Genomic DNA, 25,000 nt, shown 5'->3' on the forward strand with positions numbered 1-25,000 from the left:
TCTCTCTCTCTCTCTCTCTCTCTCTCTCTCTCTCTCTCTCTGACATGTTTTTTCCATTTAGAGGAAGATTTAAACTCCATAAACAAAACCATAGCATGTTTAAGTGTAAAGGATCACACAGAGCAGTGTATTGTGGGTAACAGAAGCTGAAACACACTCATGTGGAAGTTCATATACTATAAAATCTACAAAAACAGAACACAACACATACAGACATCAGCACTACATCTCAGATTTATTATACAGTTCATTAACACCAGTACCTTCTGAAAATCTTTTCCATAGCAGCTTCCAATTTGTATATTTATAGATTTTTTTAACGAGGGCAAAGTTGGCACATTTTAGTTGTTTACTGGGCATTAAAATATATACGCTACACACCCACATCATTCAAACAGCAGAACGTTAGAATACGATCTCACAGCCAGAGCACACACACGTGAAGATGAGCCGCTTCTCACACTGCTGTGTTTTTACACTAATTAACTGTCATTTCATCAGAGTGCCAGTGAGGAAAGACACCGACGCTGAACAACATCTCAACGCATCACAAGAAGCTTCCTGTGAATAAAATGAGGCTCTGCAGGAGAAACGTGAGAGGATTGTGGGAGACGAGTCGATCCCTCAATTACTTCCTGTAAATCCTTTCAGAAGCTCTACCACCTGTCTGTAGGAGCCGAGGGAGAGAGAGGGATTCCCACCACATGTCAAGAGGGAGACAACGATCCACTGCTACAGAAAATACTCTCATTTACCCACAATGCATCTGTCACAGTGAGATGGAGTAATTGCACAGGCTTTCAAAGGTTTTGGCTTTATTTCAGTATATTAACTGTACAAGGCCTCCTTCACTGAGACTGACAGACACAAAGGCCACACCTCCTTTACTGACACTGACACAGAGGCCACGTCTCCTTTGCTGACACTGACATTGAGGCCAAACCCCCTTCACGGACACTGACACTGAGGCCACGCCTCCTTTTCTGACACTGATATAGCGGCAACGCCTCATTCACTGACACAGAGGCCACACCTCCTTTACTGACACTGACATGGAGGCTACACCCCCTTCACTGACACTAACATAGAGGCCACGCCTCCGTCACTGACACATAGGCCACACCCCCTTCACTGACACTGATACAGAGGCCACGCCTCCTTCACTGACACCGAGGGAACACCCCCTATACTGACACTAACACCGAGGCCACGCCTCCTTTATTGACACTGACACTGAGTCAACTTATTTTCAACATTAATTCTTTTTTAATTAGCAGAGAAAAAAATATCTTTCAGTAACATACAGAAACACATTTCATGTCACACATCCAAATATTCTCCTGTTTTTTATGTTTTATGAGAAAACACTGCACATCAATCCAGAGCTCAAGAGAAAGGGGATTAATGCCAGATCTGGCGTTTCAGACTGTCAGAGACGAGGAGATGAAGTTGACTTCACAGGCTGTCTCATTAGCCATAAATCTGCAGTTGTGTGCTCGTTTACTCAGATTTGATCTATTACAATTACAATGGGACACTAATAAGGCCTCAGGTTCCATGTTAGACATCCAGCTTGTTATCTTTCTGAGGTGTGATAATTAAAGAGTACTTATTGTGCTGTATGAATAGCAAAAGCTTCCGCAATCAGATAGCGTGTGTGTGTGTGTGTGTGTGTGTGTGTGTTAGAGAGAGAGAGAGAGAGAGAGAGAGAGATAGATAGATAGATAGATAGATAGATAGATAGATAGATAGATAGATAGATAGATAGATAGATAGATAGATAGAGACAGAGAGAGAGACAGAGAGAAAGAAAGAGACAGAGAGAGAGAAAGAAAGAGACAGAGAGAGAGAGAGAGAGAGAGAGAGAGAGAGAGAGAGAGAGAGAGAGAGAGAGAGAGAGAGAGAGAGAGAGAGAGAGAGAGAAAGAGACAGAGAGAGAGAGAGAGAGAGAGAGAGAGAGAGAGAGAGAGAGACAGAGAGAGAGAGAGAGAGAGAGAGAGAGAGAGAGAGAGAGAGAGAGAGAGAGAGAGAGAGAGAGAGAGAGAGAGAGAGACAGAGAGAGAGAGAGAGAGAGAGAGAGAGAGAGAGAGAGAGAGAGAGAGACAGAGAGAGAGAGAGAGAGAGAGAGAGAGAGAGAGAGAGAGAGAGAGAAGGAGACAGAGAGAGAGAGAGAGAGAGAGAGAGAGAGAGAGAGAGAGAGAGAGAGAGAGAGAGAGAGAGAGAGAGAGAGAGAGAGAGAGACAGAGAGAGAGAGAGAGAGAAAGAGACAGAGAGAGAGAGAGATAGAGAGAGAGAGAGAGAGAGAGAGAGAGAGAGAGAGAGAGAGAGAGAGAGAAAGAGACAGAGAGAGAGAGAGAGAGAGAGAGAGAGAGAGAGAGAGAGAGAGAGAGAGAAGGCTACAAAAACAGAAGAAAAGGTAAGGACATGACCAAGTCTCTGAGCAATAAAACCAAAGGTGAAGCAATTAACCTGCTCAGGATGTGTGTATAAATAAACAGCTCGTTTCCTGTGTGCTAACATGCTAATGGATTATCACTTAGATTCTCTGTAGACATAAAAATTATGTACAAGTGGGAATTATTATTAAAAGATAAATAGGTTAATTAGAGGCCCAACAGCTGAGAAACAGGATGTAGAACTGAACTGATGTAGAAGAAACTTTAGACACTATAAAGTGCACAGACAAAAACACGCCTCATTTTAATACAATAATATAAATAAGATTTACCTCCTTTTATTACAGACACACACAGAACCTGTTTAACTCGGACGAGACTGCTAAATAAAGATAATGTCATCAAATATACAACCTTAAAAACATACATTCCCCAAAAAAGAAATGTGAAGGAACACAAAATCTATAGCTCCAGTAGATCAAGGTGTATGAAACGTGTGTAAGGAGGATGGATGGCTTAGTGTGTTAGTGTTTCCATCAGATCGTCATAAGATGTCGTTTAGCATAAGAGCAAATAAAACTGTACAACATTCCCACGTGTTTAGGCTTAAAATGTCACTCTTTACATGCATTATTTATGTTTTTGTAAGAATAATTCTGTGTGCATCTGAAATGACTGACAGGAGACAGGAGTCACGTGTTAAATCCTATTGATCTGTGTAACTGGTTTCTGCCCCTCAGTCCGGGCAAAATAACTGAATAAATAATGAGAGGAAACGCAGGTTAATATATACTAGTGTTCTAATAGTCACATTAATCGCCTTGAACGACTTAAGTAGCCTCGAAAGCACTTTAGATGACCCTTTAATAAACAAACTAGCTAGTTAGCTAAAGAAGCTTCAGTGGTTACCATGACAACCGCTCAGGACGCAAACATCCTAGCATCCCACATTAGTGTTCTGATTAATCAGAAGTACTGCACTAACATGGCATCACACACTACTGAGTACTCATACTCACTAATAGTGTGCATCACCTGTTTAACACCTGAAATACGTTTTTAATTTAGCAAATTAAATATTTAAATATTAATAGATTTTTTTCGCAGGGTTTAAAAAGTTTACATGTCAATATAAATAAATATAAATGAATATAAATTCAATATAAATTCAATATAAATGAAAACAGCTAAAACTCACCTTAAGGATGAAGGATTAAATCCAAACAGCTGAGGGTTTAATGATGGAATTAAACAGAGAGGAATGTGTAAAGGTTTTCTCCATGCAAGCAGTAAAACTCCATCCTGATCTCAGTCGTGTAGGAAGCTAAAAAGAATAAAAGAGGAATAAAAGAATAAAGAGGAATAAAGAGGACTGGATGATGCTGAGCTTTTTACTCAGTGTTTCTGCTCCTCTCTACACTGAGCTTCACACTGACACTCAGGACTGCTCGGGATTTTATTTTAACCTGCTGATGATGATGATGCTGCTGCTGCTGCTGCTGAAGATGATGATTTTACCTGAGAAGCAGCGACATCTAGCGGTCACACACAGGAAACGCTTATAACCGATTCATGTCCAAACATCCTGAGTAGACAGAGAACCCAAGAGGAACTCAGGGCTCCTAAACTGTGCAGGAGGGAAAGATATTCCAATCTATTGACATCTTTGACGCTTTCCATCACAAAATTGTGTACTGGCTTAAATGTTTCCATCAAAATTACTGTTATGTATGCAAATATACAAATTATGTTTGTAAAGGGGGGGGGGGGGGGCACGGTGGCTTAGTGTTTAGCACGTTGGCCTCACACCTCCAGGGTTGTGGGTTCGATTCTCGTCTCCACCTTGTGTGTGTGGAGTTTGCATGTTCTCCCCGTGCCTCGGGGGTTTCCTCCGGGTACTCCGGTTTCCTCCCCCGGTCCAAAGACATGCATGGTAGGTTGATTGGCATCTCTGGAAAATTGTCCGTAGTGTGTGAGTGTGTGAGTGAATGAGAGTGTGTGTGTGTGTGCCCTGTGATGGGTTGGCACTCCGTCCAGGGTGTATCCTGCCTTGATGCCCGTTGACGCCTGAGATAGGCACAGGCTCCCCGTGACCCAAGGTAGTTCAGATAAGCGGTAGAAGATGAATGATTGAGTGAGTGAGTGAGTGAGTGAGTGAGTGAGTGAGTGAGTGAGTGTTTGTAAAAGTACATGAGGAATAAAACGTGACTCAGGACGTGTTGTTTTAGGAAAATAATCAACACGTTGGTGTGATGCAACACTATGCATACGTTAGATGGTCGTACTACAGATCAGCTTACAGATGATTATTACACTATAACAAATTACTATAAAAAATACTTATTATCCGGTCATAGACATTTAATGGCGTATGATTTACATTACAGCTCACAGCCGTCTCTTTTCCCACAGCTTGGTACCAACAAATACTTTCTCTTAGCAAAAAAAAAAAAAGCACTGAAACTGCTTAATGTTAAATAAACAAATTTGTCCTTAAAAAAACTTCATTATGCCAAAGATTTTATTTCTTATTTTTATTTCTTATTTTATTATCTTCTGTGCACGTCCTTGTGAACAAGAGAGAATCAACACCTGATGGCCAATCAGAGTCCAGAACTGCTGTCATTATTAATATTCATCTACATTCTACTGCACGTGGCTGAGCTTTTTTCTGTGTTAACTGTAAACAGTAAACGGTTTTATATGCAAACTGTTTACTAAAAATAAGCTCGTGTGACTAGAAAACACTCAGAAAGAGAATTCACTTCTCTTTTTTTAGATAAAAAACACCATGAAGCAATTTAGGTTCAAACTGATGTATTACCTACTATGTAGAATATTTATTTAGCTGCTATTATTAGTACTGATGTTTAATTAAAAGAAAGGACTCAGACACAGGATGGTGTGTGTGCGCTCCCTCAGGGTTTATTGTAAGATTGTCTTTAAAAAAAGGAATTCAGGAAACATACACAGGTTTAACGTTCACACACTAAGACCAGGATTAATAAGTGGAATTAATTTGTGTGCTGGTGTAAATGAGTGAGAGTCATTCGCTTTAAACTTAAAGATCTTTGGTGATGGAAAAAAAACAAAGAAATACAAAAGGTGTGTTACTGAGTGCAGTGTTAATGAGAATCGTTAATAACACGTTAAGAGACATCGAAGCTTGTTATGCACAGTTTAATACAGTCATTTCAATTAATATCATGAGTAATATATGAATAATTAATTAGCACTAGTTTGGAAATTACTGAAAGGTGCTTGTGCAAGGGGAATGTTTACTGACAGCACTGCAGTCCGTTTGTGAGGTCGGGCATTTAACAAGCTTACACACACACACACACACACACACACACACACAGACAAACACACACACAGACAAACACACACACAGACACACACACACACAGACACACACACACACAGACACACACACACACAGACACACACACACACAGACACACACACACACAGACACACACACACAGACACACACACACACAGACACACACACACAGACAAACACACACACAGACAAACACACACACAGACACACACACACACAGACACACACAGACAAACACACACACAGACAAACACACACACACACACACACACACACACAGACACACACACACACAGACACACACACACACAGACACACACACACACACACACAGACACACACACACACAGACACACACACACACACACACACACACACAGACACACACAAACACACACACACACACACAGACAAACACACTCACACACAGACAGACATACAGACAGACACACACACACAGACAAACACACACACAGACAAACACACACAGACAAACACACACACAGACAAACACACACAGACAAACACACACACAAACACACACAAACAGACACACACACACATCCACTGAAAACCGAATCACTTTCCACATTTTCTCTCAGTATAAAAACACACGTGATTAAATTCCATCAGAAATGAAAACAGAACCGAATCTTCTGCAACTCTGAGAGAAAGTGGAAGGACGCACTTCACTATAGGCATCGTATCAATAAGGAATAAAAACACATGTACGCTCCTGATCAGAGATGAACACACTCACGCTAACCACCAACACAGGAAAGAACGATTTAAAAAGATGTCAAGTGAACAGACACAAACACATTGTGCCTAAATTATTCTGTAGAAAAAACAATAACACACACAATTGTGTAGAAATAAAGTTAACGAAACGACACACTGATATCAGGCGGAATAAAAGGTCGCTAGTAATGATGTCAATTCTCCATCACACCAGCAACGTTAACAACATTTCATAACAGAATATTTTTCCAGATTTAATACAAATTAGCTTTGATGCGGTTCCTCTGACAGATCCCACACTCGCCAGGTCTCCCACTTTACTTCCTCCTCTTTAATCCAAACCCAGACATTAAACTAATGAGTGCAGATTTTTGTACTAACATTGTACCTACATTTTAAACACTTCAGTACAGAACTACGAAGAGAAATACACAACACGACAGGCGGCGTTTCTTTGGGTCAGACCCGAGGCGATCGATCAGAGGAGTGAATCCAGGCAACTGTTTGGGTTTGGTGCTTTTTTATAACTTTGTATTTAATCTGGATAGAAATGAGAAAAAGCTTTAGTGTGAACACAGGAAGGTTCTAGCACACGGTTCTGCAGTCTGATTTTCAGCAGCACAAACACACATCCACTCATCCAGCATTCTCTTTAAATCCCATACACTGCGTTCAGAAGTCTAACACCGTTACAAAACACACTGCTGTGCTGATTAAAGGGGCGGCTTGGAAAACGGTTCCTTCAGATTAAAATGGGTCTAGAAAGCGTCTGAGAAACACGTTTGCCTCGTTGGGTTCTTGTGGAGAAAAACATTAAAGTGGCAACGTGATAAAGTGGAGTAAAGCAGGGCAGGTCATGTGAGTTCACACTGAGGATGAGGATGATGATGATGACAGTGTGTGTGTTTGTGTGCATACAGAATGGAATTTAACCCATGACTTAGTATTGAACCTGCTCTAAAATGATCATGTGATTATGATGATGATGGTTGATGAAGCTGTAATTGTCTTTACATTCGATCTAAAATAAAAAGCTCAGCGAGAGAAAACTCCGAACTCATCAGCGCTCTCACACACGTGACGCTGCTCTAACAGGAGACGTGTCTTTACACCGGGCGTCTGACGTGTGCAGGGTGAAGCGCGGATCGGCGGCGTGTCACTTTACATGTCCTCATGCAGATTATTACGCTTACGCTACAAGGGAAAAGATTAAAAAAAACACTACATAAAAATTAGAATTCATTGAAATGTTACTTCTGGAAACTTCACAGTCGCGAGAAAAGACCTGAAAGGTTTAAGAAATAATGAAGCATAATAAATATTACACACCGGTTCTGAACGTGTAAAATACATGACGTGTGAATCGATTTGGGGGAAAAAAAGTCGTATAAAAAGCTTTCGAAATTTAACTCGCAGAATTTTTTCAGTGGCGTGAGTTTAACAGGACTCGTGATGAGGCGGATCTCAACGGCAGTCAGGATCAGTTGGCGCCGTTGGCACCGCTGGCACCGTTGGCATTTAGTTTCTCCACCTCGTGCGTCGGTGGCTCGTTACTCGCACCGGAAAATGGGAAACCTTTCATCTTGTAGAATATGATCACATCCACGAGGAAGGCGAAGCAGGCGAGGAAACCGAAAGCCTGCAGGAAAAAAAACAAGAAATGAAACAAGATTGAATTTAAATCGACAGGTAAAACGTTTCTCTTCACCGACTTCTTTCTTCTGACAAATATCCAGATTTTAGATTTAAGTTCACAAAATTTTTCCCCGTCGCCATTTCAAACATTTTATATATTATTGCTACATGGATTTTTTATTTATTTATTTATTTATTTATTTATTCAGCTGGTAAAACAACGTACTGAGACAGAAGACACGGTGAAGGTTTTACTGCAGATGGTGAAGTGTTTATAAAAATTTGAAACATAGACGTGTTTAACGGTGATCTGTTTTAAAGCCGTTGTTGTGTTACACTTTCGCATGCGAGAGGGAACGGCGTCGCTTACCACAGTAGCTCTCTCCACCTCCGAGTCGCTGTTACTCGCTGTGAAAGTGATGGAGGCGATGAATAAAAACACACTGATCAGAGCTGAGTATACGAAATCCTGCAGGACAAAACAGGAGGAACAGGAAGTTAATATCACACACACACACACACACACACACACACACACACACACACACACACACGCAGACACACGCAGACACGCGCAGACACACGCAGACACATACACAGATACACAAACACACGCAGACACACAGACACAGACACACAAACACATGCAGACACACACAAACACACACACAGACACACACATGCAGACACAAACACACACAGACACACACATGCAGACACAAACACACGCAGACACACAGACACATACACAGATACACGCAGACACACACGCAGACACACACACAGATACACAAACACACGCAGACATACAGACACACACAAATACACACACACACAGACACACAGACACACACAAACACACACAAACACACACAAACACACGCAGACACACACACACGCAGACCCACACACACGCTGACCCACACACACACACAGACCCACACACACACACAGACCCACACACACACACAGACAGACCCACACACACAGACAGACCCACACACACACAGACAGACCCACACACACACAGACAGACCCACACACACACAGACAGACCCACACACACACAGACAGACCCACACACACACAGACAGACCCACACACACACAGACAGACCCACACACACACAGACAGACCCACACACACACACAGACAGACCCACACACACACAGACAGACCCACACACACACAGACAGACCCGCACACACACAGACAGACCCGCACACACACAGACAGACACGCACACACACAGACCCACACACACACACAGACCCACACACACACACACACACAGACCCACACACACACACAGACCCACACACACACACAGACCCACACACACACACACACACACACAGACCCACACACACACACACACACAGACCCACACACACACACAGACCCACACACACACACAGACCCACACACACACAGACCCACACACACACAGACCCACACACACACACAGACCCACACACACACAGACAGACCCACACACACACACAGACAGACCCACACACACACAGACAGACCCACACACACACAGACAGACACGCACACACACAGACCCACACACACACAGACAGACCCACACACACACAGACAGACCCACACACACACAGACAGACCCACACACACACAGACAGACCCACACACACACAGACAGACACGCACACACACAGACCCACACACACACACAGACCCACACACACACACAGACCCACACACACACACAGACCCACACACACACACAGACCCACACACACACACAGACCCACACACACACACAGACCCACACACACACACAGACCCACACACACACACACACACACAGACCCACACACACACACACACACAGACCCACACACACAGACCCACACACACAGACCCACACACACACAGACCCACACACACACAGACCCACACACACACAGACCCACACACACACAGACCCACACACACAGACCCACACACACACACAGACCCACGCACAGATACACACACACACACAGATCATTTGCACCACAGAGCTGCTGACTCCTGGATCCTGATTGGTCAGAAGAAAAGGTGTTGATTCATATTTAAATCACAGGTTTATATTAATGCACTCGGTTATTGTTTCTATAGCAACAGCTCCTGCGCAGGGACTCGTATCACAGACGCTTCACTATATAAAAAAATCACTGAGATGGAAGTTTTCTGTGAGGTGAAATGTGTTTGTGTATGTGAAGTGTTTGTGTATGTGAAGTTTCCACTTGTTTAACATGACAAGCTGAGATTATTTTCTCAGAGGATAAAGAGAGACCACCGAGGGGACGAGTGTTTATAAGTGTTTATAGTGTTTATGAGTGTTTATAGCTGCTAATTAACTTCAGATTCTTCATCCTCACTATTTAATCTTCAGAACTTAAACCTGAACCTGAACCTGATAAACTCAGAGCTTTGGTAAAGATGTGCTGCTTAATTCTCACCAGTTTGGGCCAGCAGCTGATGCCGACTTTCTGGTGCAGGGGTGTAGAGAGGAGGATGAGGAGGAGGAGTGTGAAGAGGAAGGCTGTGCAGCTCACAAACTCAAAGAAGTAAAGTGCGCCGCAGGAAGTGCAACTGCTCACCACTTCCTCCAGAATGAATGCCACGAAGGACAAGAGCTGGAGAAAACAAATCAGAGGAAAATAACATGAGAAACAATTCACAGTGCAAACAAAAACAGGTGAGAGCTTTTCTCATCAGACACCAGCAGGGGGCGGTGTCAGCTCACGGTACTGAAAATCCTGTGCATTATTTAATCCACATTGATTCTTTGATTCTTGTGTTCTCTCTCTCTCTCTAACACACACACACACACTCACACACACACACACACAGTAAAAGCAGGTTTTCCGACTTGTCCTGTGCAGCTATGAACTTAAATGTAAGTTGAATATTATTATGAATATTATGTCCTATTATCTGCTCAGTGTGATGATTTACTCTCTGCTCTGATTTACACTCTTTCTGTTCTGACTTTTCTTACTGACACCAAAACCCTGTTCAGCTCAAAATAAAGTTATAAATATAATTAAAAATCAACTCCAACTGCAATCAGGTTTCTTTAAGTGTTAAAAAAAAAAACCTTTGGCGATTCCAGTTTTTCCCGCTTGTTCAGATGGAGCATGTTTTTTTCTCTGTGATATCTGATCAATGTTTGTTTCTCTTTATTGTTGTCTGTCTTATTTCTTCACGTTAGAGATTTCTAATCTTAAACAAACCCGTTTTATTCTTTATTTAACAAAGTGTCTGAGCAGCAGATGGAGCTAAAAGCCTCCACGCTGTAAGTGTCCTGTTCCTGCCTTTGTTTTCTCCAGAGGGTGCACAAACTTTTACTTTCGAGTTTATCGGAAGCAGATGTAAAACACTAGGCATCAAACACACACACACACACAAACCCACCCCGCCACACCCACCCACCCACCCACAAACACACACAATGTGTGATTTTATCTAGGAGCTTCAGGTCGTCCCAAACCATATGCTCGTCTCTCAGCACACTTGACCTGTTAGTTTTCATTCCAGCGTTTGGGACACAGCCGAGATTAACGACACAGAAGACACGTTTTAACGGTTTCTTTTTCATCTTGTGAGCTTCATGACTAAAATTATTCAGAGTCTATTTTACAAAACATCACAGAAGATCAGTGACTGTGTTGAGAAGAGCTCAGTGTAACAGGATGAAATGCAGCTTTCATTTCACTCATTTTTATTCTGCTTGATGTGAATTTAAGTGACCTTTAGGGTTAACTAACTCTAACTCTAACCCTAACTCTCACCTTTACCCTAACTGTCATGGTTAAAAAAAATGGCCCCAGATTCACAAACAGTTTATTACTATATATTTTTTCCCAAATAAAAATTTCCTCTGTACTGAACGTAGCCTAATGGCTGTGAGTTATCAAACTTCCTGAACAATCAACAAACGTTTTACTGTAACAGAAAGTGACAGCGAGTCTGTAAGATAAGAGGAAAGGGGCGGAGCTTAGGGGTGGCGAGTCGGACAGGTTATTATGGGACGAGAAGCATCGCTGCTTATTAGACCAGCGGTGATGTTTTAGCATAGAGAATATTTATATGGCATTCAGGTGAAGAGACGCAGAAATTCTGATCAAACATCATTACTGAGATTAAAGGAACATAAAAAAACACACAATCCGCTGAGTAAAAAACTTTAGGATAAAATTTAACAGAATACCAAAGGAACTTCCCTGAGAAGCACACGGTGAAGGGGAATTCCTTACCAATTCCAAAGTGTGTGTGTGTGTGTGTGTGTGTGTGTGATCAGTAAACCGGTTATCCCACCCACCCCCACAGTCAGTGTTATCTGATTCCAGTTCTGTTCCATCATCAGAAACCAAACAGTGAGAAACTCCATATTTATGTTTACACACTTCATAATAACGACAGATTTCAGTCGTGTTTACGTTTATTATTTACGTTTATTATTTACGTTTATTATTTACGTTTATGACCTCCACCCAAAACAGAAAGAAAAATTGAGTAAAAAGCAAAAGATCACTGGCTTTGGTCCAAGTGTCAGTTTCATACTCGATGTCACATTAAATTCAGATTTTTGCAGCTTTTTGATTGGCCGGTCTTGATTTTACGCAAACTAGTTACAATAATTGTGTTGTGTGGATGCAGCCATGAATTCCAGAGAACATGATGGTGGACATGAGTCATGTACAGTAAATGATCATGTGCTGGGGTTTGGAGCAGTGTGTTGTGGGCCGGAAAATTCTGGAAAACACTGTGTGATGTCATAACACTCGTCAGCTATTAATGTCCTAGACAAACTCTTATATCTCAATCATGTGCTTTTAATGTTTGTACTCTGGCCACACACACACACACACACACACACACACACACACACACACACACACACATAAAGGGAAGTCACTTTATGTCACTGTCTACAAATTCAGATGAAGTGTTTCGTCCTTTTCTCTTTGCTCTAATAAAGAAGTGAGAACTGAGAAATTCTTGAGAAAGTTTGCTAACACATTGACTTCACAAGACTCCAAGCCACACCAATGATCTGCTCTTCACACAATCTCCAGCTGTTCTGCACTGTAATCAGCTCCCAGTCCAGCTGTGATTCCACCCACTGAGCTTCAGGCCTTTATGCTAAATCAGATCAGCTCAGATTAGACCCATGTAGAAGACGTTGTTTGTGAGCTGCTGAACTGAGCCGAAGCACAGAGGCGTCGTGCTGCAGTAATGATGAGTGTTCTGAAGATTTCAGTGAACAACAAAGGGACACCAGGAGAAATCACTACACATCATTTACAGCACTACACACACCTCAGACAACATCTCTATGCTTTTTGGATAGTTTCATTATATGTATCGTAAAACCAGCCCTGATTCAGAGGCGGCAGACAGACAGGGGCAGGTGTGGAAGAGCCCTGAGGTGTGGAAGTGAGGGCTTTTCAGAGTTCATATAAAGGTCACTTTCCAAACCTGAAGCTGAAGCAGTTAAACCTTCACCAGGTTCTTCCAGCTCCCGGTCGCCCGAGCCGAGCCGAGCCAAACGAACCCAGGCAGTTCAGTCTGATTCTGTAACCCAGCCTCATTTAATTATGTAAATAATTCATCAGTTTGTCTCATGAATAATAATATAATTTAATAAAGTGTTTATAATAAAGCTCTGTAAAGCCACTGCATCAAACTTGGAACAGAAAATGTCTGATCAATAGCTTAGTGAAGTGGTGTGAAGAAATGCACCGTCTCTGGCAGAGGGAGGCGTTCGGACAGGAACTTATTCACTCCTCCACACCCGGGTGTGACCTCGGTCTCATGATGTCGCACCAGGACTTTAAACACAGCAAAATTTCCCACCATTCAGGAGAAGTGATGAAGAACCTCACATGTAGGGTGGAAAATGATGAACAAACTCATTACCATGTGCCTGCTGAGGGAACAGATTATCTCCAAATCTCCAAATGTTATTACCTTCATTAAACAACGATTACAGAAGGAGGAGGAGCTCGTGAAACGTACACGCTAACGGACAAGACGCTCTCAGTGCAGAATATCTCAACATCAAGAAAGTGTTTACAGATTATTACTCAATTCTCTGTGTTCCACAGGCCACACCATGAGGCCTTCATTACAGACAAACATCAATGAGGAAATGTTTCCTACTTTATCCAAATAAATAATCAGCAGCAGGACAGAGGCTGTGCTCCAAGATCAGTATCTGTGTGCTAACTATGTGCTGGACTACATGAGTACTGTCACAATACCAGGAGCACACGCCGTGTCCCAAACCACACCATCATCTCCACATCAGCACTACATAGACACTAACCACAGGAACAATACAAGTGACTAGGATACATGACAAACCACACAGCCTATTCACTGTACAAGCCAAATTAACACCATCACCTGTCCACTGTGGGTGTGGCTCTGCGTGTGGCTGTGGGTGTGGCTCTGTGTGTGGGTGTGGTTCTGCATGTGGCTGTGGCTCTGCGTGTGGGTGTGGCTCTGCGTGTGGGTGTGGCTCTGCGTGTGGCTCTGCCTGTGGGTGTGGCTCTGCGTGTGGGTGTGGCTCTGTGTGTGGCTGTGGGTGTAGCTGTGGGTGTGGCCCAAACCACACACTGTTCACTAAATAGTCACAAATGCAAACTTACATTAAAAAGCATGACGTCATTAAGCATTAACTCACCACTTCCGCCATTTTTACAAAAAATCTGATAAAGTCCAGGTTGGGGTTCGGTACAGTGAAGCATCGACTCAAAGTTCCTTCTGGTTCTGCTGTGGTAGTGGAGTTATATACCGCCTCCTGGGTGGCCATCGCTCCTGGAAATCTAACGGGGAAAAAATAGCTTTTAGTTTAGCATTGTAACTAAACTGCACCAGTGATGAATGTGCAACAAACAGGTTTATAAGAAATGTGTTTACACACACAGCATGTCTGAGCTTACGGGTTGTTATATAACCTTTACATAACTCAGTATAGTGGAAACCATGGACACAATAATCGTAGCTTTAGGTCGAGTGTGTTAAAGTTACCACTACAATTTCAGTCGCCTAGCAACAGTGTTCTCACAATTGTAATCATAAACTCACAGAAACTTAACTATACTTGCTAACTGCACACTTGTGAACATCACTATGGGAACAAATTCCGGCTGCTGTCTGAAAAAACATGAAAGAACTGAAATCGTGAAAAACAGCACTATTGCGTCACAACAATCTTGACTTGTGATTGGTCAACAGGATCAGAAGCTGCTTTACTATTGGCTCTGATCGGACTCGGATGTAAAGACGTTTAATAAACAAAAGTGAAAAGTTCACGACCTCTGGTGATCCTAAAGGAGTCAATGTTGTTCGTCTCTAAACTACCTACAAAACTCACTAAACTACTGACTTTACAGTTTATTGTGACGTCATTAGGTGTCGTCTGTAACAGCAAACTTCAGCTCGACGTTAAGAGACAAAAAAAAACACCTTTTTAAGTGACAAACAGGAGACAGCAGACGTGGTGAAAATGAAGTTAAAGTGTCTAAACAAAAAGTGAACGTACACAAACTGTAAATATAAACAGGTTCAATAACAGCAGACAAACAAAACGCCACGAGACAACACAAAACAAACCGGAAGTGAAAGTAAAGCGCACGCGCCTACAAAACAAAGCACGCGCAGGAAATATGGGGTTATAAGATTTTTATAAGTTGCAGAACGTGACGAGTGTAAAGATGATTAAATATTTACCTTTTCTTTTTGTCTCTCTTCTTCTTTTTCTCTCTCTCTCTCTTTCTCTCTCTCTCACTCACAGACTCTCGGACTGCTTCCGTGTCTAATGTTTACCGTAAAGAATGGAGAAGTTTTCCCTCCCAGACGGGGATCTCCTTCACACACTCACTCACTCACACACACACACACACACGCTCTCTCGCTCTCTCTCTCACACACACACACACACTCTCTCTCTCTCTCTCTCTCTCTCTCTCTCTCTCTCTCTCTCTCTCTCTCTAACACACACACTCTCTCTCTCTCTCTCTCTCTCTCTCTCTAACACACTCTCTCTCACACACACGCTCTCTCGCTCTCTCTCTCACACACACACACACACTCTCTCTCTCTCTCTCTCTCTCTCTCTCTCTCTCTCTCTAACACACACACTCTCTCTCTCTCTCTCTCTCTCTCACACACTCTCTCTCACACACACACTCTCTCTCTCTCTCTCACACACACACTCTCTCACTCTCTCTCTCTCACACACACACACTCTCTCTCTCTCACACACATACACACACACACACACACACTCTCTCTCTCTCCCTCTCTCTCACTCTCACACACACTCTCTCTCTCTCTCTCTCTCTCTCTCTCTCTCTCTCTCTCTCACACACACACACACACACACACACAATCTCTCTCTCACACACACACTCACACACACACATTCTGTAAATAAAGGTGTGGTTAATATTGTTTACTTTCGTGCGGCTTTATTTACCCTCAACTTTGTCTAAAATGTTCACTTCATCATGCAGGTTTTTTTAAGCTTTATGCTCTCTGACTAAACAATGTTCATTTGTACTCGAATCTGAACTGAGGAGATGAATAAATAAAGAAATGTCCTTAAAATAAACGCAATGTGTCCTCAAGCTTAAAATGTAACACCAGACGACAAAAATAAAGTACAGTTGTAGAATTTTAAAATATAATATTATTATTATTATTATTATTATTATTATTATTATTATTATTATTATTATTAACTAGCAAAGTCTTGTAAAAGCTGAAAATTTTTTCCCTTAAACATAAAACAAGAAGATTAAATAATGACTTAAATCTACAACAATAACACAAAGTGATTTTGTCTTTAAAATATAAAATAGAGAAGCAAACTAAAATCTTCAAAATATGAGACACAAATTCTAATCATTTAACTTGTGATTACATGTTAAACCAGGGGGATGAATTACACTCATTTGCCCGTGAACATAAAGTGCAGCTTGTTCACTTTAACAGTAAAAACTGAGGCTTCATTAAGAAAAAAGTCTTTTCTCCTAATTCAAATGTTTAAAACGGTCCTAAAAACTAATTTAAAATTGAATTAAAATATTAAAATGATAACATGTGATTAATGTAAAACTTGGGGATTAGTTACGTTCAAATCAGTGAAATTACAATGCATTCTGTCATCAGTCTGTAAAGAGAATTATACAGATGTTAATAAAAGTTCAAACAAAGGATCCAAACTAATCAATGTTTAAAAATATAAAGAAATTTAAAACTAGAGAACACATAAAAGTTTGTATCTTGTTTTCAATCTTAAAACAGAGTAAACATTCTGATTACTGTATTTAATCCAACATCTGTATTTCTTCTTGTTAATATTTTCCACACAGGAATCAGAGGCCTGAGGTCTCGTTACTGTTCTACACACAGAAAAATAGGGGTATCGTTTCTGTACCTAAAGGTACATTTGCCATGAAAGTACCCTGTAAGGTACAGGAAATGGTCCTTAAGGTGACAACTGTGAACCTTTGTTTTAATTTAAAGGTACAAAATTAGTTCTGACAGCAAAGGGTACATAATTGTACTTTTATCAAGCTTAAGGTACATTATGCAGCAAATCAGAGATCACAAAATCATAATTTAAAAGCCATTGGCTCGTCTATTCAGAAGGCTGGAGATCTTCTTTGCGCGTTGCACAGTGAGTTCACTTTCTTTCTCACTTGCAATAGGAGTGCGTGAAATGAGCGAAAATGTCGGTTAATTGTCCATCCCTGTCGAGTTTTTCCACGGATGAACTAATCCTGAAAATAATTGAAGCTGGAATACAGATTAACGAAGAAGAGGCAAGGAAATTCAGGGGTAAGTAACCGAATATTGATTTTTTTTTTCTGTTCATAGCATGCTAGTGTTAGCTATCAATAACCTTTACAAGCAAATCTTAAACTATCGGTAACTACACTAAGCACGTTATGGCTTGTTGCTAGTTGGGTTACACACAGTTATTTAGATCATTTAGTCAAGTAAGCCATGTAAAATGCTTCCACTTAACATCGCCATTTAGCCCCAGAATTGGGCAGCGCAACCCATTTTTCCCGCTTCGCGCCGTCTGCTGAGGAAAATATCGAAATCTGCTCAAATTAAGCATTTTTTTCCGATTTTACAACGAAAACTTGCATAACCTATCCTATAAATGTTGATTCTTATGCTCAAACAGCGTTTAGATTTTTTTCAGGTAGACTATCACGTCTTGCGTCTTTTGCAGCCTCTTGCACAAGAGCTCAGCGTTTTTATGTTGCCTTCACGTGCTTTCGGAATTAGGGTAAATATTAGTAACTAGTTAAATACTATTGGTCATGAACACACTCTCAAGTTAAAATTTGAATGTGATGAGCTCGTAATTATACGAAGCCACGGACATGACAAGTAGGCAAAGACGTGCGCACGATTCATAAATCGAGGGAACGAATTAATAAATCGTACGGACGATTTATTTTTTTTTTCTTGCATGTCATGTGCGGGGTTCCGTATAACCACGATTTCAAAAGTGGGTAGTAGGAAGTTTCTGGTAGCACCTGAAGGCAGCATAATTAAGCGCGCATCTCAGGACCCTGACTTTCTATAGCAACCGGAGGCCGAAGCTTCAGTGGCAACTGCAGTGAATGATGACTTCATTAGTCAGGGATTGGTTTTTTATAAGTAATAGCTACACTGGCACCGTCTTTGGCTTATCTTCGTTTAGGTGTTCATGGAGTTAACTAATTCTCCGATGATTATCATTTTCCACACATTTGATCGCACTCAAGTCTGTCTGTGTTTTACAGTTATTCGTCTATAACTGTTGTAATTTTCTGTGTGATCAGAAAATGACGTAGATGGAGAAACAGTGGATTGTGGACTCACTGAAGCCATGGTTGGCTACCTGTTTGATGGTTCCTTCAAAAAGCAACTAAAATTTCAACAGTTTGTACGCCATTACAAGGAGAATGAGACCATTGTTGTATTGGAGCCAGTACCAGTTAAAGTCGCTCAGTCTACGGCAGATCTCCAGCCTCATCCTTCCACTGATCCAAGGTAAGGGCAGAATTTTTACGATGCCGTTTTGGTAAATGTGTTCAACATAAAATTTTATCAATTTTAACATTATTTTGAAAAACGGTGAAAAAAGACTAGATATTGTCTGATTATTTCATAAATGTTTTTAGTTCAATAGCCCATAAAAAGGAAACACTGATGTAATAATATGGTATGTAACACTGCCCTACAATAAAGGCTTTTTAGATAAGAGTCTGTGTGTTTTTTCTTGTATGCAATAGGATCAACCCTCAATTGGTTACTGATGTAATTTTGTATTGCAGTGCTGAAGCAGCTCACAGGGGACTATCTATTGTGACTGTCATTCCAACCTTTCCCAAAGATGTCCAGGCGAGACTTGACATCAAGGAACCATGTCACACAGTGCCAAAAGTACGCAACAAAATAATAAGAATGCTGTATGAAATGATGGCAGAATACACTTTGTAAGTATAACCATTATAACATATTTGCTACTACTATTTACTACTGTACTACTTAAGATCAATTCACAATCTATGAAGACTGTTAGACACAACCAAGAGATTTAGAGTTTTTTTCTGCCTTTGTACTAGGTATCCAACTAATGCAGAGTATATTCAAGTTGCCAAGGCACTGATGGTGAAATACCCTTTCCTGAGGGATAAGGAGGGAAATGGCTATGTAAGTTGCATTGTTTTTAAGCCATTTATCTTTGTCTACATAATTGTACAAGATAATTGTATATTTACTTGCTGGAATATGCCAAATAGTCAAATGGTTTTTTTTTGTTTTGTTTTGTTGTTTTTTTGGGGGTTTTTTTACTAGCACACCTGGCACATGTCTTTAAAGCGAAAATTTAAAGCAGAACGTGCACCACTTGTCAGAGACAGTGAAGTAAGAAAGCTGAAGGAGAAGTTTGGCCATACAAAGCAGTCCAGATCCACCAGTGCATCTGCGAGCTTGTGTCGAAAGCCAGCTAGGGTAGCATATGCAAGCCCACTGCCATATGCATATCTAATTTTCCATGTTTCTTTTTTTTATATTTACTTTTAATCACTTTTACATTTCACTTAGTGCAGGACAATGTAAGGCAGATATTACAGACATTTAAATATTTTTGCATACACCTAACTCTTTCACTGACTGAACATTAGGGTCCGGATTCACTTTCCACAAATCTGTCGCTGCCATTATCTGTCACAGTTTAAGCATTCTCTGTTTGTTGTTCTGACAAAGGAAACTTGTGTTGGGGAGGATTCAACGTCTGTTGAGGCCCATGTGAACGTTCTACAAAGTGAGTATCAGAAGAAACATCCAGACATCTCGACTGTCAAAGACCGCATGGCACGAACATTCTCCTGGAGACGTCGAGAAATCATGGAAGGAATGTCTGTGGAGGATGTAGTCAAAAAGTACCCATACTTAAGAACGCCTAATGGAGTGAGTTTTGAAAACATCTGAATGATACAGGGATGCAGTTACGATTTTGGAAATTGTGAAATTGCAGACATGTTGATTGCTGTCACAGAAAATAAACATTTAATTAAATAAAACATTTAATTAAAATAAATTTGCTTTCAGTGATGCACTGAATGTTAATCATGTCTTCACATTCTACAGTTTTTTGATGAGATTGACCGAATCCATCCCTCACCAAGCAGCTTCTGTCATCGCTTCAGAGATGGCTTTGCTAGAGTTCTGTCAAATATGCTGAAACTTGCCACAGCAAAATCCCCCCTAGCAAAACAGTACACTGAAACAAGACAGGATGCCATGGCTGAAGATCTACCAGGTAGAGACAGTCACTTTGCTAGTGAAACTCAGAATATATGTCATTTGCTTTACCACATCGCAAAATATGTGATTGAGAAAGGAGGATATTTTTCCACATTGCAGATATTGACTTAAGGGCTGGGCTTATCTTCTTGCCATTCATCTTCAGAGAAAAGATTGAACACTACATTACTATGAAAGAGGTAGGCTTCTGAATTATCCTGCAATGCTGGCTGGTGGATCTCATGTTAGTACAATAACAGAAAACAATAGCTTGGATTTCTGTCTCCGGTAGATGTGCTTCATTTTTGCCATAACCTTTTTTTTTTTTTTTTTTAAGTTGTCGCCAGCTTTGGTATGAAAATTCTAGAGTAAATGTTACCTGTAAAACCATCTACAATATATACAAGGAATTTTTAAAATATAATAAAAGGCTAAAATGACTGACTTGTTTATTTACATTTGAAAATGTTTTCTTTTTGTTTTCTCTTATGTAGGAGGACCCTGCTACCCCCTTTCCAACCATTCAACTGATGGAGAATGATTGGAAGATGGCAATCATTGGAAGAGGGTACAGCGTGGTGAAGGTAGATGGCATGGTTGTGTGCCAGTGCACCAGCCTAGACGAGGACTTCATGACTGCCTTCTGTATGTATTTTACTTTTAACATCACATATCCACCACACCTGAAGAACACACTCACTTTTCTTCAGAGGAGCATTGTCAACATCGTGGAGGAAGGAGATAAGCCACTGCCAGTCACTTTACTAAGGATGATAAACCTTTTATATTAAATCCTCATGCCTCAAATGTACCATTGCCCAAAGTGCACACGGAGGACATTCAGTCTCGTTAAATTAATCCAACATGTTGGAATCGTTCATGCGCATCAATCAAATTTTAATATCACCGATAGTATACATTTTGTTTAAATGCTTGTAAAACATGCACTATGTTAATGTGTGGAACAGAATATCCAGTATTAGTTATAAAACTGAATTGAGAATGGTCTGTACTTTAATACTCAAATTTGTTATTTTTGTGATTAAAAAAAAATGTGAAAATGCATTGCCTGTTTTGTATTTAAACCGGTAACAAAATGCTCAAAGCCTAATGACCCTGAAGGAATTGGAATTGAGTCTTCCCCCCCATCCATGCAAGTGTCCTTTCTATTTTTTTATTTTTTCTTTAATAGGACAAATCAGTTCAGCTGGATATTAGTGAAGGGCCCTGGGAGAATACCAGGATGTAATTTTAAACCATAACAATATAGCTGCAAGCAGCGATGACGGGCCTTCGCACGTTTGTTCATCGCTATACGGTGCCTTCCAGAAAACAATGCACGGTGGGCAAGTGCATCAAGTGGGTAAATATCAGCGGACTATTTTATGTTGTTACTGACCCATTTGGGGACTGTAGGTAAATGAAACCCCACATTTTAGACAAATGGGGGCGCTAGTGAGCCACTTAAGAGACACACCTTTGTCTGACCTTTTTGTCCACACTTAACAGCCGACAAATGTGATGTATGTGTCAAATTTCAAGTTAATCTAAGCACGCCAAAAGCCTTAAATATGCCTGAAATAAAAGTAAACTTTGACACGATGCCATGGCAACAGTGTTTGAGATATCAAAAATCCGTTCGCAATTTCGCATCTCCAGTATCTCTGCGTCATGGTGGCCAAGTCTGGTCTCAATTGCATGAATCCCCTAGGAGGAGTATTTAAAAGTTTACCGCATGCAGCTGTCAAAAAATCCACCTTTGTGACTGACACACTTCCTGGGGCCTGTTGGTGGCGCTATGTCCGAGATTCACAATAAGCACATCGATGCGATCGGAATCCTTGGCCGAACATACACACCGCGTGTCATCACAATAAGACATTTTTTGCTTTAGATATTAGACACTTCCTGTTTCTCTGAATTCGCCATAACTTTGTCGCCTCGCCATGGCAGCACCGTTCGAGATATCAAAAATCCCTTCGCAATTTAGCAAGTGCAATGTCTTGGCATCATGTTCACAACGTTTGATGTCAATCGCATGAATTCCCTAGGAGGAGTATTTAAAAGTTCACCACATGCACTTATAAAACAATCCAAAATGGCCGACTTCCTGTTGGGCGGAGCTCATAGTTTAGAGCGCGAAAGTTGTTCGGGTCGATGAGATCTATATGTGTACCAACTCTCGTACATGTACGTACATAATTGCCCGATCTGTGCACCAATGTTTGTTTTTGCATTACAGGGGGCGCTACAGAGCCCCCCTGTCACGCCTGTATTCCAACCTTTGTCCAATCCTAGTGTCGCGCGACTCTGACGTGTGTGTCAAATATCAAGAGTTTTCGAGCATGTTAAGGGACCCCAATTGGCCAATGTGTGGGGGGAAAAAAATAAATAAAAAATAATACTCCTGAGGTAAAACAATAGGGCTTCGCACCATTCGGTGCTCAGGCCCTAATAAAGGTACATTTCTATCACTAGGGGTGCAAAATTGTTCTTTTAGAGGTACAAACAAGAAGGTACAAAAATGTACCAGTGTTCAGAGGTACATTTCTGTACCCTGCTAGGGTACAGCTGGGGCGACAAAGCATTTGTACTCTTTTAGGTACTTTACTGTACCTTGATTTTTCTGTGTGTAATGACCTTGAAGTCTGCTGCTACTTTAAAAAGTGAATGTCACATTTACTCAAAGTGGAAAGTGAGACACCATGAGAAAGTGTCCCAAGAGGAAGTTTTTAACCAGGTCCAGTCTGTCGGATGGATATTAAAACTGAAAGTGAAATTACATCGTGAAGAAATAGAAAAAATAATAAATGAAATAAAAACACACGCAGGAATTATTCAATGTAAACACTTAAAAAGGCGTAATTAAATACATACACATATACATAGATAATATTATTAGTAGTAGTATATATAGTATTACAATAATAGTAATTGTAGTATAATATTTAATAGTGCCAAATTACTGGGTTTTTATATCAATTTAGTAAATAATTTAGTTAATTAATGATTTAATTTTATATACACTGGAAGATATGGAATGTTAGAGAATTCCTTAGTACAACAGCGACCCCTAGCGCTGATCTGAAACGGTACACCATCATGTTACTAAAATTAGTCATTGATAGTCATTGCAAGATATCACTGAAAATGATCAACAAGTAAATCATTTGCTTATCATGTGTCGGTGTCATGTGTGATTTAAAATTTAACACAGATGTTAGAAAGATTAACAATCACATGTCCTGAGACACACATGAGCACACAGAATGACATGATAAACTGTTTGTAGTTTACAGTTGTGCAGGTTTGATTCATGTACATCGATTCGCATGAAACGAATCTGGATCTCTCTAGGCAAAGCATCATGCCTATAATTCGTACACAGGAAGCAGAGGAGTCCTGTGAGGAATCTTTCCAGCAGAAAAACACTAACAGGTCTGAAGACTGAACACTAGTGAGGATTCATTAGCATTTTCTGGCACTGTACACCTTTAACACCAGCTGCAGTTTCCTTTCTTCTGCCGTGCTCTTCCTGTGGACTTTTCTGGCTGTTGTTGATCCCACCCTGTGACTACACGACAGACTAAAACATGGTCAGGCAGATTCATCTTTTATGTTTAACCCTCAGAGAAATCTAACCTTTAAACAGAGTCTAAAGCAGCGTTCAAACGAGGCATTAAACACTAGACTGTTGTGCAATAGTAAAAGTGTGAGATTCATCACTGCAGTGGGTTTTTCTTATAAGAAGATATTAGGCGGTGTTGCTTCATATAATCTAATATCATGTTTCAGTATGTGAATGCAGGGCAGACAAGGTGCACATGATTTATTTAACGGTTTAAAAACACCATAAACACAAGACATTTTGGACAGATCCATATTTATTATAACTTTTATACTGTAACTTAGGATTGGGATGAATTCCTCCAAATGTACACAAAGCTTTCTCATCGGCTCAATAAAAAAATACATAAAAACTTTTAATGGTATAAAAAAAAAGGTTCATTCTTTGTTGAATCCCACCTCAAAGCTGCAGTGA

At 40.7% G+C, this 25,000-nt stretch overlaps 4 protein-coding genes across 6 annotated transcripts in view; 1 reads left to right on the forward strand and 3 right to left on the reverse strand.

Annotated features, from left to right (window-relative positions):
- The window catches only part of cpne4a (copine IVa), a 40,141-nt gene extending 36,343 nt beyond the window's left edge, over positions 1-3,798 (reverse strand). Inside the window, exon 1 of the mRNA XM_060861440.1 lies at positions 3,595-3,798. The gene's annotated coding sequence lies outside the window, so the exon portion shown is untranslated. The remainder of the gene's footprint in view (positions 1-3,594) is intronic.
- Positions 3,799-5,296: 1,498 nt separating this feature from the next.
- On the reverse strand, positions 5,297-16,044 carry cmtm6 (CKLF-like MARVEL transmembrane domain containing 6). 2 transcript variants are annotated; one of them, XM_060861506.1, is made up of 5 exons: positions 15,874-16,044; positions 14,825-14,966; positions 10,590-10,766; positions 8,489-8,587; positions 5,297-8,122 (listed from the first exon to the last, which is right to left on the reverse strand). In XM_060861506.1, exons 2-5 carry the CDS (start codon positions 14,951-14,953, stop codon positions 7,964-7,966), a joined length of 564 nt encoding a protein of 187 aa, XP_060717489.1. In that variant the 5' UTR covers positions 14,954-14,966; positions 15,874-16,044; the 3' UTR covers positions 5,297-7,963. The 2 variants fall into 2 exon arrangements, with proteins under 2 accessions (XP_060717489.1, XP_060717491.1); XM_060861508.1 differs by lacking the exon at positions 15,874-16,044 and adding an exon at positions 15,610-15,751.
- A 1,793-nt stretch (positions 16,045-17,837) lies between these two features.
- On the forward strand, positions 17,838-21,916 carry LOC132840294 (uncharacterized). 2 transcript variants are annotated; one of them, XM_060861839.1, is made up of 9 exons: positions 17,838-17,988; positions 18,990-19,200; positions 19,485-19,646; positions 19,776-19,863; positions 20,008-20,163; positions 20,419-20,622; positions 20,803-20,974; positions 21,079-21,158; positions 21,453-21,916. In XM_060861839.1, exons 1-9 carry the CDS (start codon positions 17,880-17,882, stop codon positions 21,747-21,749), a joined length of 1,479 nt encoding a protein of 492 aa, XP_060717822.1. In that variant the 5' UTR covers positions 17,838-17,879; the 3' UTR covers positions 21,750-21,916. The 2 variants fall into 2 exon arrangements, with proteins under 2 accessions (XP_060717822.1, XP_060717823.1); XM_060861840.1 differs by lacking the exon at positions 20,008-20,163.
- Positions 21,917-24,824: 2,908 nt separating this feature from the next.
- The window catches only part of cmtm7 (CKLF-like MARVEL transmembrane domain containing 7), a 4,415-nt gene continuing 4,239 nt past the window's right edge, over positions 24,825-25,000 (reverse strand). Inside the window, exon 5 of the mRNA XM_060862108.1 lies at positions 24,825-25,000. This exon is cut by the window's right edge and continues 512 nt beyond it. The gene's annotated coding sequence lies outside the window, so the exon portion shown is untranslated.

This window comes from Tachysurus vachellii, chromosome 25 (assembly GCF_030014155.1).
Source record: "Tachysurus vachellii isolate PV-2020 chromosome 25, HZAU_Pvac_v1, whole genome shotgun sequence".
In the NCBI taxonomy this organism is placed as follows: domain Eukaryota; kingdom Metazoa; phylum Chordata; class Actinopteri; order Siluriformes; family Bagridae; genus Tachysurus; species Tachysurus vachellii.

Excerpts from the sequence above, each read along its gene's own strand:
- LOC132840294 (XM_060861839.1), top strand. The coding sequence starts at position 17,880 with ATGTCGGTTAATTGTCCATCCCTGTCGAGTTTTTCCACGGATGAACTA. Across the intron at positions 17,989-18,989 it reads AGAGGCAAGGAAATTCAGGG|AAAATGACGTAGATGGAGAA; the intron begins GTAAGTAACCGA and ends CTGTGTGATCAG. Across the intron at positions 20,975-21,078 it reads CATGGCTGAAGATCTACCAG|ATATTGACTTAAGGGCTGGG; the intron begins GTAGAGACAGTC and ends TCCACATTGCAG.
- cmtm6 (XM_060861506.1), bottom strand. The coding sequence starts at position 14,953 with ATGGCCACCCAGGAGGCGGTATATAACTCCACTACCACAGCAGAACCA. Across the intron at positions 10,767-14,824 it reads TTGTAAAAATGGCGGAAGTG|CTCTTGTCCTTCGTGGCATT; the intron begins GTGAGTTAATGC and ends TGTTTTCTCCAG. Across the intron at positions 8,588-10,589 it reads TCAGCTGCTGGCCCAAACTG|GATTTCGTATACTCAGCTCT; the intron begins GTGAGAATTAAG and ends TTTGTCCTGCAG.